At 39.5% G+C, this 15490-nt stretch overlaps 1 protein-coding gene across 4 annotated transcripts in view; it reads right to left on the bottom strand.

Moving 5' to 3' along the window:
* Positions 1-15490, bottom strand: part of fne (ELAV like RNA binding protein found in neurons) — a 256370-nt gene that overhangs the window by 136474 nt on the left and 104406 nt on the right. The window contains exons 3-4 of one of the 4 annotated variants that reach the window (XM_090372841.1): positions 9343-9364; positions 4434-4444 (exon numbers count right to left, since the gene is read on the bottom strand). The exons of the other annotated variants lie outside the window; for them this stretch is intronic. Of the exons in view, the coding sequence (XP_090228967.1) occupies positions 4434-4444; positions 9343-9364 (33 nt within the window). The remainder of the gene's footprint in view (positions 1-4433; positions 4445-9342; positions 9365-15490) is intronic. 4 annotated transcript variants of the gene reach the window in all.

Raw genomic sequence — 15490 nt, 5'->3', positions numbered from 1 at the left:
CTAGAATGCAACAAATAAAGGAGAAGTAACTAAGAAGTTCTTCCCCACAATTGCCCTTACCTATCCCAAGCCTCCTCTCTGGTATTTACCTGGACTGCAGGCAACCTTTCTGCTTACTGGGCACGGCCCAGTCCAGCAAAAGATAACAGCGCTCGGTATCGAAAACAATCCTTACTGCCACTGTGGAGATGAGGAGTCCTGGGTCCACGTCATGTACGAGTGCCCCTCATATGATGATTACCGCCTACGACTCTTCACCGAGATACAATCCAACCCCTGCTAACAGGTGTACATCCTCATAAACGATGAAACCTCATATGCAGCCTTCATACGATTTGCACAGGCAGTTATTAACACCAGACGGGTTTATCACACCCATGACAGGCCTGACCGGAACATTCCACCACCATTGCAAGCCTCAACAGGGGTAGAATAAATGCATTACCCACATCTTACTCTAATTCCTAGTGTGCAGGAAATTATAGCAACCAAGCTATCATGCAAACCCCCACTCTGGGGTAAGATTATGCTGGTACCCTGTTGTGGGTGCGGGATCTATGCTGCTGGCACTCTGCTGAGTGCGGGATATCCCTTCAGAGCGCAAGGCCAATCGCGCTCACACGGAGGTACCTGCCCCTGTGACTTTAATTCCCTACACCCTCTCCCCCAATTCTCCTTAAATCACCGGGTGGGCCCCCTCACCTTGGTCCATCTCTGTTCCTTACCTTACATTCTGACCCATTCTACTCTTACTCTAATTCCTAGTGTGCTCTCTTCAACAAAATGGGTTTTTTTTTACTTGGTCTCTGTCAGGAAGCTCAGGCGACCCTCGCAGAGGCCAGCCAGAGTATAACGGGCAGCCTGGCTCACCTCCCAGTGGTGGTGGCGGGCAACGTAGGATCCCACTAGGGGCCCCGCTGCCAAGCAGCCAGAGACACAACAAAAGAACCAAACACAGTACTTCATAAACCAGACATTACACTTTTTTCTGGCCTTTTCAGTTGTTCTGCATTCCATCACAGAGTACATACGGCGCAGATGTGGGACACCACCGGTGGTGCCTGACCCAAAATACTATGCCACTAAAAATCCCCACGTTGGTCGACAAGTGAAGGAACTGCTCCGTTCAACATTCAGAAATGATCCCATCAATTCTAGAGCTTTCCGCAGTTCTGGCCAGCCCGATCAGCAGATCTCAATCCCTGTGATTTCTGGCTATGGGGATACCTGAAAGACAGAGTTTGCCTTGGCGGCGTATAAACGCTTGTCGATTTGAAAACAAGAATTAAACAGCATGTAGCCAACATCCCCAATGAGATGTGTCGCACGCAGTCCTCCGTTTTCAGAATGTTGTCTCAAGTGAAGGAATGCACATAGAACAATATCTGTAGATTTCGGAGTTCTGCTATTAAAATCTAATCCTAAGTTAAGTATTCCATCTCATGTTTACAGTGCCGATTTCTCCCCTGGTAGCTGAATTTGAACAATTTTATTTTCTTCTACAGATTGCTTCCCCATACCCTAAATGACGTGCCCACAGATTTTCACAGCGTTAATAGCCGTTTTGACACTAGGGTCTCCTGAATAGGGAAACTTATTTTATAATCAGCCGGTATATTCTTTTCAATCATTTCTAGTCTGAATTATTTTTAAGCTCGGTTACACACACACATATATACGCACACGTTGTGGCAATAAATTTCTCGGACTGGTACAATAAAAAGAAGACAGAATTTGACAAATCATCAAAATGGTTTTATTTTTCTTCAAAGTAATCGACACCTATTTGAAAGCACTTATTACACGGTTCTAAGAGTTATGTTTTTCTTTATGTCATCAATATCCTGAAATCTCTTTCCTTTAAGGGTAGTTTTCATCTTGGGAAAGAGGAAGAAGTTCGCTGGTGCCAGATCGGGAAATGACGGTGATAGGTTGATCTATACAATGCCAATCAGAAATGTCTTCACAACGAGTGCAGAGTGGGTGGGCAAATTGTCTTGCAAAAAGAACCAGCTGCCTTTCTCTCGAAATTGCGACCTCATCCGGGAAATGCATTTCAATAGTCTTTTGAAGCACCTGTACGTAAAACGCAGCATGACTCTTATGAGGTACAAATTCCTTCTGAATCACACCCTGTTTGTCGAAAAACATAATTAGCGTTGTCTTTATCCTGGATTTCTGTAAACGAAAATTATTTTGGCTTTGGTGATGATTTTTAAGTATACTGCATGCTCTGAGGCTTCGTTTCTGGGTCGTACTGAAACACTAACGCTCATCTCCAGTGAAAATACAGTCGAAGAAATTAGAATTTTCTTGACCAGTCTGGACGAACTCTTCGTTGCTTCCGCTCATCCCAGAGGCTGTACGGCACAAATTTTGCACAGGCCGTTCCCCCTAAATCTTCACGCAGAATTTGACAAATCATCTTATTCATATTCAACTCATCAGCCATCATTCTGAGGGTCAAACGACGATCTCTCGTCACAATTTCCCCGAACTTTTAAAACTCTGTCCTCATTTTGAAACGTTGACGGATCACCTCTTGGATCATCGCGAACATCCTCACGTCCGTCTTTGAACCGCTTATACCATTCAAACAAACTGGTACAACTTTAACGTTCGATCACCATAAACACTTTTTAACATTTCATACGTTTCTGTTGCATATTTTTCCAGTTTAAAACAAAATTTGATATTAGTTCGTTGCTTCATTGCAAAATCATGACACGGAACGTTAACGCTACCAACTGGTTTTTATTTGCAACTTCTCAGCCTACTGGACAATCTCTGCACCAAAACCTGTTGGAAGAAGTTTCAATTACAACATACCAGTTCCATTTATTTTCAAAATAATCGGAAAGGACTGCAACAGCATCATTCCGGTAACTTTAACTAGTGCGAGGTGTATAAATATAACCTTTGTTTTTAAATATTTAACAATTATATATTTAAATTAATTTTTTTCCAAAAAAATTACTAGTAAATATGTTATCAGTTTACTTATGTATTTTATCTACTTATATTTTCAATTTTTAAATGCTGTTATCTATTTATTATTATTTAAATACGAGGGTTTGCTCCTGCACAGCCCAAAGGCAAGGAGGACATGATATAAATTATAACAAGTTGGTAAATATATGAACTACCTTATTAATAAAATTATCTGAGTATTTTCGTCATGTATAAACGATTTAATTTTTATCCAAACTATGCGCAATTCCAGTAAGGTATAAAAGAATCAATTGAACAATATCAGATTTCAAAAGAAAAAAAATAAGTCATTAGTGTAATGATGTGATAAATGTACCTGAAATACTTAAGTCTAGACTGTTATCGGAAAGAAACGTGCATTGCACATCATACTTTCTGGATTTAGAGAAACAATACACAATGTATGTGATCGAATGGAATGACAATCAGTAGATTTTGGCTTTTTTAAAAAAGACTACGTATAGTCGAAGGGATGGATATTGATTTATAACTAAGTTTGGTTGGACAGATCGGATTCGTACTTGATACTGTATACATTTTAACTTTACTTTCTACGCATTCGCGATATTTTCATAACTTTTTCACATGTTAGTTATACTCTTGTTTTCTTGGGAAAGAAATCGTAGAAAGCTCTCCTGAACTCATGCATTATAAAATTTCTTATATTACTACAACAGGCAAAGCATTTTAACTTTGCGATATTCAACTTTGAACAGTCCGCTACTTGAAAATGACAGTTTGAATAATTTCGCCTTCCTATAATTTACTTATACACTGCTGGTCCCACCTCAAAAGAATTGACAGATTTAACTGGAAAAAGTTGCAAGCATATCTGTGACGTATATCGACGTAAACGCACTGCACTGACTTAAGAAAATGAAGGTGCTGTAAAAACGCGGTAAACGTTAGCAGGTCAGACAAAACGGTGAGTGAAAAAAAACAAAAAAAACACGCTTAAGGAGGCGTTATGTATAATTTTATGAATTTGAAATGGTCAGATTATTGGAGTGTCAGAAGGTGGAGGCCAACAGGAAAAATTGCTGTATATGCATCGTGATGCCCGAACGGCTAGAGTTTGCCAGTAATATGGTTACAGGGGAGATACCAAGGTACCTCGTGAGGACTCTGGTGGCGTCAGAATAGGGTGCTAACGAATTCGCCGCCTAACAACAGGACACAGATCTATCTCAATCCTCCAGATTTCCAACATCATAACATCACTTCTGACTGCACCTGCGTTGGGGAGCACGTTTGGCAGACAACTGCGAGAAGTGGGGCTGAATTCTCGCCGTACGTTGCCTTGCTGCCTCTGATGCCATTCCATTTTCGTCATTTTTTGGAGTGGCGTGGGGGGGGAGCGCTGCTTGGGGACAAGGGCATCCGGTCATCTATAATGACAAAATGCGTGTCTGTTTAGAATCCAGTGACAGCCGTATGTGCACCTGGATTCAAGCTGTAAACAGAAGTAATCCAGCTTGCATCAGGTAGGACCGGTATACCTTATCCTTCAGAGAGTGCCTTCTTATTCATTCCTGCAGAGATAACAGAAATCAAGGAATCAAGGGAATACTTATTATTTCCATGCGCATTAACTTGTTTAGGCAGATTTCGCAATATACTGTAAAAGCTATTACTTCTCCTCAGCCGACATTAACTACATTATCCATTTTCAATTAAAATAGTATTTTCTGCTAATTCAACTCAACCCCGTCTGTATTTCGGAATGATGATAATTGAATTTCGAATTCTTCAACCTTCATGTCTGTTCGGCATGCAATCCAAGCCCTGCAAAATGACTGATGACGGTACTAGTCTTTCCTTTAGATATACCTCATTCCAGTCTTCTAAGACTTACAGTTCCCATAACAGTCTGTATCCAGACCACTTCTGTTCGAATCTTCAAATACATTTCACTCGCAAAAATTTCCTCTCAACTCCTAAAAAATTATGCACTTTAAACTTTGTTTAGTTTTCTTAGAATGCGCCTTGCAAGAATGGAAAAGCTGTTGTGGAATGGTAGTACTAATTAATGACAGTTATGGAATCTCGATTTTGCCGATGATCAGGTCATCATAGCACAAGAAGCTTATGATTTGGAATACATGTTAAGAAAACTGCATCTTACATATAACCAATTGAGCCTCATTATCAATTTCACAAAAACAGAATTCCTAAGCACAGCGGAGCATCTGGATAAATTGGAAGTTACACAATTTATACATCTAAAACCTGTTGACGTCTTCAAGTATCTCAGCCGTATTATAACTAAGGAAGGACTGGGGAAAGAGGAAGTTAGCACACGAATTCATCATAATAGGGAGATCCTTTGTGCCCTCAATTCTATATGGTGGGACAACAATATCTCCTTTAGAACAAAAAACCATATCGGACAGTCGTTAGTGGAATCGGTACTTTGCTACGGATGTGAGATGTGGACACTGAAAGAAGGTGACAAAAAAAAGCTTAGGGGCCCTAGAAATGGACTGCCTTCATTGAAGTGCTAGAGTTTCCAAGCTTGAGAGGGTTACGAACGAGGAAATTAGAAGGCATTTGCACGCAATGAAGATATTATAGAGCGAATTGAAAATAGGAGTCTGAGATGGTTTGGACCTTCTCTTTAAAGAAACAGCCAACAAAAATCTATCCAACACTCAATGGAGTCTCCATCCCTCTTGTCCAACATCACATTGACCTAGGAATAAGTTTCGATCCGAAGCTTCTTTTCGGCCAGCAAGTAGACGTACTCCTCACAAAAGCCGCCAGACTAAGATGGATATGTAAGCAACATTTGCGCCATGTAACAGACAAATCCATGGTGAGATACTTCTCAACAATAGTATATCCGCCACTTCTCTATGCTGCAGAGATTTGGGCATCTGCATCTCATTCTACTATCAAACCAGTTTTCTCATCGGAGTACTGGCTTTTCAAGTGGGCGTGCCACAAACTTAGCCTGCCTCCACAGCTCCGGACCACCGATATGGCCAATGCACTTAACATCCCAAGCCTCAAGTCGCTCATTAATGAAAGAAGGCCCGTCACAACAGTCAAACTCATGACCGGCCTCATCTCCTCCCCCTCTTTCTGGGAAAACTGCGCTTGGAGGATCCCACTGGCACATCTACGAACAATCCCCCAGTCATGTCCTCTGCAAAGACGCCTTCATCTGTCGGACCGGTTTCTTCCTCAGCAGATGCTATCTCGAGTCCAGAACCTAGATGTTGACTTCAATAAGTTCTGTCGTTATAGACAATATAGGAAAAGAATACTCAGTAGGGTAGCCAAGGCTACTACTATTATAATTTGATTCTTGAGCAATGTATATTCTTAACCCAAAGGACTATGTAAATATTTATGCACTTCAGTGTATATTCTTATTGTATGTATTGTGAAAAAAATGATTATACACTCACTTAATGTTCTATATATGTAGTATACTAAAGTCATTTCTCCATTTTTCTGTACTTTTTTTTTTTTTTTTTGCAGTTATTTATGTATTTTGGTCCTTGAGGCAATAATGTCTCTGTAGTATAATGTTAAGGCCCGTCACGGCACAGTGGCCACCCCTGGCCACTGTGCCGTGACGGGCTGTTGCAACTAATATTATGTAAATTATCATTCTAAGCGTTGCAATAAAGATTCTTCTTCTACGCATGAATGAAGAGAGATGGGGAAGATAAGAAGAAGAGAAGAAGAGGACACCCTAGAAAATCATGGAAAGAGGGTGCAGTATCAGCTATGAGAGAGAGAGAAATTTGAAAGTTAAAGATGCCCAAGTCCGGAGACTTTGGAAAATGGGAACGACAAAGCAACGATCTGTCGTATAAAATTGAACATAGATAGATAGAAACTTTGTTTAGGAGCACTTATATCAGTGAATAACTATGTTCAAAACAAAAAAAATAATAATTAGAGATTTTTGAAAGGCAGGTGCAGCCAAACTAAACCCATTTAAAATTTAAACACATTTAAAATTTTACTTTGAAGTTAGGCAAAGAAACAGTCCCGTGTTTTTGTTTTACAAACTGTCTGTTGTTTTTCTTGACTTGAAAATGATTATTACCCGATTGGCTGTGATTATGTTAGTGTTTTCTCGTGTGATTCGTGTTCAGGAAACAGTGTACACCCATGTCTATACCATCTTCAATTTGCCTCTTCCAACCTGTCTTTATTCTACACATTTAGAATGACTTCGTTAAACCGCATATACCCAAATGATGTAATTACAATTGCCTCACCACTTTATGGACATTGTTATGGAAAAATTCTTAAGTTACATCAGTTTTGAAATTAACGAATCTATGTTTCACTTTCTAATACATCTTACAGATTTGCATTGTGGTTGATAGGGAGGCTAGAGGAGGAGAGAAAGATGATAATGACTGAATTCGTTATCATGTTCCTCGGGCCACTCAGTATTATTTGAACTGGCCGTTTAATTAAGAGTAAAAATTAAGTATCGTAAGATGCTCGTGATTTGATTAATTTCTTGAATATGGCAGTCTTTTGTTGTCTTCTCAGACGTATTGGCGGACTCAATCCATGCCATCAGAACACATCCCCATTCATTCTCGCGTGTAATTTGGCACGCCTGCTGGGGGATAGTAAGGGTACCAGGAAGCTTTCTTCTTGTGGTCGTTATTTCCTAGAAGCTAAGTGACCAGCGAATGGCAAAATAAAACAACATACATTACTGACACATACATGACATTGAATGCACGCTGGCCTTTACAGTGATCTGTACACGAAAGCCCTGGTTGGTAGCATAGTCAGTTGGTATAATCAGTCCTCCCCACGCTTGATGGGAAAGGCCTGAGAATTCGGATCCCGTCAGTATGCGAGGAATTTGTATGGGTATTTTTCACAAAGTGGCTGAGTTAGTTTGTCTCAGGCAAGGGTAGCATTGTTCCTTCCCCCGGAAACTCGGGTTTTTCGTCCAGCAAACAGCAAATCGACCACAGAACATATGCAATTTGCAGACATATTATATACGGCGCAACATGGCCTCAGTCGCTGATGAGCCTAAAACCTACAACAACCAACCAAACCGTACACGACACGGAATAATACGGCAGAGATGGACTGACGTTCTGGTGCCATCATACATAACAGATTACGCAAAAAAAGAAAAAAAAAAGCTCATTCATTAGAACACAGTACATGTTTTTAATATTTGATTCAGACACTACTGGAGTTTTGTTACCAAATCGAAATGATCAGTTTACGGGACTGCTTCCGAACTCCTAATTTCGTGAAATAGGTTGAAAGGTTTCCAAAATTTCTGAATGGTATCCAACCTTAAAGTCCAGTGTAAAAGCTTATGATACCCATCTTTCTCTATAGTCACTGCTTCCAGAAGCGGATGCCTCGTCTTATAATTTTTGGATATAGTTTTTTCTTTATGGATATTCGTAATTCAACTAATTTTACAACTGTCAATAAGTATTATTTTAAATTTTCATTTTTTTTTTACTCAGCGTGTGGACCAGGTCATTATGATTGCAATTTTCTATAGGATGCGTACCCTGAATTATAGTATACATCCTATTTAGGTACACCTAAGTAATGGAGAGCAGGTTTTCTTTTAACCCTCAGAACAACCTGGATTCGTCTTGACACGAACTTTTTTTTTTTTTTTTTTTTTTTTTTATGAAATCTGCAAACACGAAGGGTATCAAAATCTATAGTATTTAGTACCGTGCATGGGTTGAGCCTCGGATAAACAAAGTGGCATTGGTTAATAATCTACCACCTACTGTTAGTATTAGTATGTATTATTAGTGGTACTGGTTATTAGTAGTAGCGTGCATGGGCGGCGAAGGATGCCAGAAACTTTGCTCTGGAGACTAAACATGGGTTTCACCACTTGAAGCCTCTATAAGCAAAGTGGTGGTATTGCACCGATTAATGATAGTCATCTACCACCTAGTGTTGGTATTAGAAAGTATTAGTATTATAATATAGTACTGTATTAGTGTTATTTTAGATTAGTACTAGTAGTACCGTGCATGTGTTGAAAGATATGGGTAGGAGAACTGGAAACTTTGCTCTGGAGACTAAAGATAGTAGTCAATTTCTGCAGGATAGGATCATTCTTTCTCTTTAAATGAGAGAGGTGGTATTAAGATCCTTATGTTTGCCGATGATGTGAAACTATATTCACGTATTAGCAGTCAAGATGATGCAGTTAACCTTCAGGCTGCTCTCAACTCTTTCGCTGATTGCATTGCTTTGAATGGTCTGGAGGTGAGTCCTAGGAAATGCAGCACTATTTCCTTTGCAGCTTCGAGGAAAACTGAGGCTTCAGTTAATCAGTATTACATCAAGGAGATGTCGATTTCCAGAGTTGACGAAGTTAAAGATCTAGGAGTTACTTTTACAGCTGCATGTGGATTTGTTAAACATATTAGAAATATATTAAACCAAGCGAAAAAACAAATTGGCTTCATTAAACGGCAGGCGTATAGATTTCAAGATCCTCAGTTCTCTGTGTTCCTATTCAAAACAGCTGTACTTCCTATACCGGAGTTTGCTTCTCCTATAAGGAACCCACGCTATGCATACTTGATACAGCAAATAGAATCGCTCCAGCTGAAATTTATCCACCATCTTTCCAGACGTAACCCCATGTTTTACCACAGAATCTTCTACCGGAATCTCTGTTCCTATTTCAAGCTTCAATCTCTGGAAACTCGGCGACTGTTCTTGATTTAAAACTGTTGTACCATATCTTCGCTGGTTCAACCTACCTGCTGGATCTTCTATGCCATATTGACCTTCACGCTCCAGCGGTGGCTACTAGACAGAAGACTACATTCCACATCGGGAACTCTAGATTAGAGATATCCAGGAACTCCTTCTTCAAAAGAACATTGGCACTCATGAACAAGTTTGATTTGGATATGGCTGTGAACAAGAAACAGTTTCACAGAACTTTTTGGAGTAGGTTGACTGGTTGACGGATGAGTTCTGGGCTAAAGATGTTCTATTTAATTCGTGTGTGTGATGATGTCTCCTGCAGCAACCTGCTCTCTACGATTTTTCATGGCGCTGGACTTGATGTCATGGATACCTTTTTTTTATTTCCGTGAATTGGACTTTTCCTGTTTGAATGAACTTTCATTACACAAAAATTAAACGGAAGAAGATTAAAACCGAAAAACTTGATGACAGACTGCAAGCGCAACCTCAACAACCTGAACTGCAAGTATGGGACTTGTCCCAGGAATGACCTACAACCCTAGAAGTTGACATCTCTTTAGAAGAAGTAGAACTTAAATAGAAGACTTACCATGGACTTGACCTCATTACAGCTCTGCTGCCAACTTCACAGGAGATCCTATACCTGTGCTCTCTTGCACGGTACTTTCTTTCCACTTCCCTGGGGAGGGGAGGAGATGGTTTAACTGTCTCTTCCCCTCCTCGCCCTCCTTTTCCTCCTGGTGGGTCATGGGCCTGCCCCACTGACCACAGGGGTCACCTCCTCTATCGACCCCTTACTTCCTATTTCCTCCCCCCTGCCTTCAGTCTCTCCCCTACTCTGTTCACTTTCACAGCGTAACCCCACACAGTCTAAATTTAAAACTTTGACCTGGGGTCGCCTTCCCTATTGGCTCCATATTTCTGACTTTAACCCCTATCTTCAGTCTCCCCCCCCCCTACTCTGCCTAAACACCAGCGTACGCCCCATACAATGTCAAAATTTTAAATTGTCAAAATTCCAACTGCATACGAAAACCCCTTTGGGCCCAACCTTTCAGCGTCTACTTCCCAATACTATTAAATCATTATTATTTTTTTAATTTTATTTATTTTATATAGGTCCTTGCCATTGAAATCTCAGGAAATTAGGTGGCAGGACCTGCCAGAGTGAAAACTTAAAATTGCTGGGTACCTGGTCTGCCTCCACGAAGCATAGTGTGGACAACGTTGGGCCCAGCAGGGGTCTAGCGACTAAATGGCCAGAAGAACAACGATACACAACACTATACTTACAAAATCCATATACTTTTAAATCTCTGGCCTTCCCGGTGAGCTGGTACACCTACAATGAAAGCAACGCGGAGATGGGGGAAACCCCTGGTGCCGTTAGACACGAACACACTATACGCTATACACAAAGTGTATTATTCTACTATTTATTTTTATGTTTTGTAAATTTTTGTTCTGTTATGTTTTTTTCTGCTCTGTTATACCCTGCTACTGGGAGCATGCCTGTTGTGTATATTATATGTTAAAAATAAATAAATATGTTTCCTTCAAACAGAAGTAGATAAGTTATGCATGAGTGTTTTGACATTCCCCATATTTCATCAGAATTCCATGACAATTCTCCTGTAAGAATTTAGCCAGTTTTACTTAGCTAGCTTTAACGACTTGTCGAAAGCCAAGGCCAATATTTACTCAGTTGCTGCCCACACTTGTTGCAAATCGGATGGTTTCGGATCTCCACTCAGAAGAGCTCGTCCCACTGGTGTTCAAATGGTCTGAGATCTGTTGGTGCGGAGGCCACCACAATAGGATGAATTGATGTCCATGTTAGTTTTCTCCAATTCTGGCCTTTTGACGTGGCGCATTATCCCGTTGAAAGAACCCATTCTCAAATGGATTTACTGCAGCCATGAAGGAACATCTCTAGTCGGAAACAATTTCCAGATAACCCGTGACATCCTTTTCCACGTCACCCACGTCTATTTTATTTTATTCTTTTTTTCTATCGGGGCTCCTCTCTGGCAAGCTCAGGCGACTAGGGAAGGGGTCCCGATAGTTCCAGGGTTGTTCGACCCCAGCCAGAGTACTCGTACGTCTACTTACCTACTGCCCTGGTCCACCTCGAGGTAGTTACTGGCAAGGACAGTGGGGGTGGGGTTGATTTCCAAGCGCCTTGTAGCTAAGAGTCCAGATGAACAAAACAACCCAACACTACACTACACTGCCAAACCCTACACATACACAAACTGGCATTTACAGTGAACTGTATGCATCACAGAGATACTACGCGGAGTTAGGGGAGACACCCGGTGCAGCAAGACAATTAACACTGTCATTGGACAGTGTTAATTGTCTATAATCCGTGGTATCCGAATATTGCTCTGTTGGTATCTAACTGTCCCATATGTATCACGAAAACACTGCCTACACCATTACACTGCAGCACTAGCCTGCATGAAATCATCATCAAAGAGAGGAATCTGCACACATTATCCAACTGCTTTGTGGCCTTATGGATTCACCTGACATCTGGGAAGTGAAGACAAACCTTCTGACCACCGAACGAACCCAAAGATCTAAGACAACACATTCTTAGATCTTCAATACAAAACCTGCAATACCTAGGATCAGTGTTCCGGCGAATACGTTCGGACCATATAACTCCCTCGGAATTGATGCCTCAGCTTTCTGCAGCTCGAAGAGCTACAGACAGACATCCGGAAAGAAGCGTATAAACTAGAACTATTGATTATACCACTTTCTCAGTTTTGAAACTTCAGTATCTGTTTACTTGTAAATACAATGTGTTTTCCTTTCTTTAATAAATGTAATCGCCTTGAATATTTATAATGTACACCCTTCTAGCCGAACCAGACTTTTCCGGGGTGCCCACTGATTCGGAAATAAAAAGATGTTAATGATAATAATTGTTGACACCTGAGAGGATGAGTCCATACACTTGTACTGTTTTCATTATATTCTGCTCTTTTCATCAGCATGAAACAGCATGAACTGGGATTCAACGGACCAAGCCCGTTTTTCTAATCATCCAATGTCCAGCGTTAGTATTCTTGAGTCCGCTGTAACTGATTTTTGCTTACAGGAATGGAATCTAGTCCAGTCGCCCACTGCCATACCCCCCATCCCTGACAAAACACCGCGAGTTGTGCGTTGGCTTCTCACTTCAACAACCACTTTCTAACGACAGTATCTCCGTTGGCTGGATGTTATTTGGTTAATGGACCAATATTGAGACCCATTCGTATGGGAAAACCCGAGATATTCATACAGTTTCGTCTGGCGCCAAGTTTTTCCATTCCATGTTCAAAGTCATTGAAATCTTTTATCTTGCCCATTTACGCCTGTTTTATATCGCATTGTACGAAAACGTGATGCTGTTACTTGCTGATGATTTGTAAAAAAAAAAAAATATATATATTTCTTACTTTTAACTTTAAAAAAAAAAAAAAAAGCATCTATAATTCTAAAGGGAAATTCTTATAGATAGATTTCCAATACCGATATATTCTTCCGCATAAATTTCTCGATAAATGTATCTGCCCCACTAATAAAATTTCTTCGCACTCATCCCACTCTATAACTGACACAAACTCCTACTTCAATTTGATTTGATTAACATGAATTACCGACGCAGGACATCAGGATAACAATTTTACAACGTATTTGTGGTATTCGCAATCGTAGTGTTTGAACTGCCTGCAAAGATTAAATGTGCTACTTCTTACATGGTGACGTAGGAAACTGGAAGACATTCGTTAGCTGCTGTCGACGTGCACAACGCTTTTTAGAAAAATAATGTCGACAGATATCCATTGCAGTACTTCAGTATATGAGTGTTAGGCACGCAAGGTAAAATATGTGGAGAGTGAGTGCAACTTTCACATAAAGAAAAACAAAGTGAGATGGTTCTCTAGAATGACCACTTTTCATACACTGTTTGGAAAATTAATCAAGTTATTATTAAACAGTCTTATTATGTGAAGAGTCATAAGTCATTGCCCTCAGTTTGAGCAAATAGTTTTTTGGATCTTTTACGTTATCATAATACAGTATTTATTACAGAGACCGGTGTTGCCATTACATTGTAAACAAACATTAAACACATTTCAGTGTTGAGTAAAAATACACTTTAAGCAAATTTCAGGATTGACTATACGTGGTGTGAACAAAACGCCTCGGAAAGTGAACATTTTTACGAGTATTTAACTAATATTTGGGAAGTGATGAATCTCCTTCGAAGTGGTGTCATTGATACTCTATACACCACTCTTTTAACACTTCTGCTCTCTATGCCAATCTTCGACGACACTCAGATTTCTAGACAAGATCACATCTCTATTGGGGATTATCAAATAGAGATATGCGATATTTTCAGTCCTCCGAACATTTTGATTACATCTCGTAATGGAACAGTTCGAGATTTCACGCTTATAGAGAATAAACATTAGATTACAGGATCAGTGTGAATTCTTTGATCACATGCAGTCCAATGGACAACTATGTGCTTTGCAAGTGATTAAAGGATTTTCGTATATTCATAATACCTATTTTTGTACTGTAATGTGTACTTCTTAACAATATTAGTTACTAATACTGTGGTAGTATATATTGTGTAATTTTCTGCTATAGTAAGCTTTACATGCATTTTCTGTAGAACTTCAAGTCCAATGTTAAAGTTTCCTTTCCCGACTCCCAACTGATTCACATAGTGAAATACCGTAGGGACTAATAATGTTAACACTGATACCTCTATCAGCGATGTTTAATTAATGAAATTTAGAATGGCTCCACAAATATTTTAAAAGGCTTAAATATAAAATTTAATGAAAACCTGTTCACCGGCAGTTTCTCTGTTCCCTCCAGATAGATGGAGGGACCAATGGTGAAGACAATAGGTATGCATATATTTATGCGAATGCGCCAGAAAATGGGATTAAGAATACCCAGCGCGTTAATTTCGTCAAAGTAGCCAATGAATTATAAATATGCACTTGAAAAAAAGCTCTTGAGTTGCACACGGTTGATTTATACAATTAAATGCATTTGACAGATCGGATTTCAAATCTTTTCAGACTGATAAAAATAGCATTAAAGTTTGACAGACGAACATATTGTTAGTATTTTTATATGTTGACCATTAGAATTATTAATTAAATTATGTGAACAATGTTAATTTATATTCAGTTAATTAAAATATTAATTACCATATATCGCGAACCTGTGGTTACTGGATTTGCTTTTTCACAGAAAACTGCTACACTGAATAGTGACTCAACTTCACAAACCTAGAACTATACATCCAAACTAAAGTTTAGCCTACTGTACAGAATTTTATAATGATGCCAACGTTAATGATAAACATGGATAAAAGTGTTGAAGCCACTCCAATAAAACGAAAATGTGTTTGACTATTTTTCGTAAAAAATAGGTAATATTAGTAATGGCCGCATGGTGCAAGAAAGCCTATGACTTATGCTGCACCAGCAAAAAAAAAAAAAAAACCCGAATAAAATGATAAAAAAGAAAAAAAAAAAATAAATAATAATAAAAGAAAAGGAAATTAAACCTATCATCCTATGCGCTTCCCTCACCCGAAGGTACTATCCAGATGACCTTTGAATTTCCACAAACTGTCAGCCTCTACCATCCATGTAGGCAACTTATTCCAGTAATTTATAACTCGCTGGCTAAAATAAAACTTCCTACAGTCCAATCTAAACATTCCCCCCGTAACTTGAATTTATGTCCCCTAGTTCTAGCATCATTT

This window comes from Mastigoproctus giganteus, chromosome 4 (assembly GCF_048544385.1).
Source record: "Mastigoproctus giganteus isolate SK-2022 chromosome 4, ASM4854438v1, whole genome shotgun sequence".
NCBI lineage: Eukaryota > Metazoa > Arthropoda > Arachnida > Uropygi > Thelyphonidae > Mastigoproctus > Mastigoproctus giganteus.
Note: the sequence above shows the minus strand (reverse complement) of the source record. Positions and strands in the feature narration are given on the sequence as shown.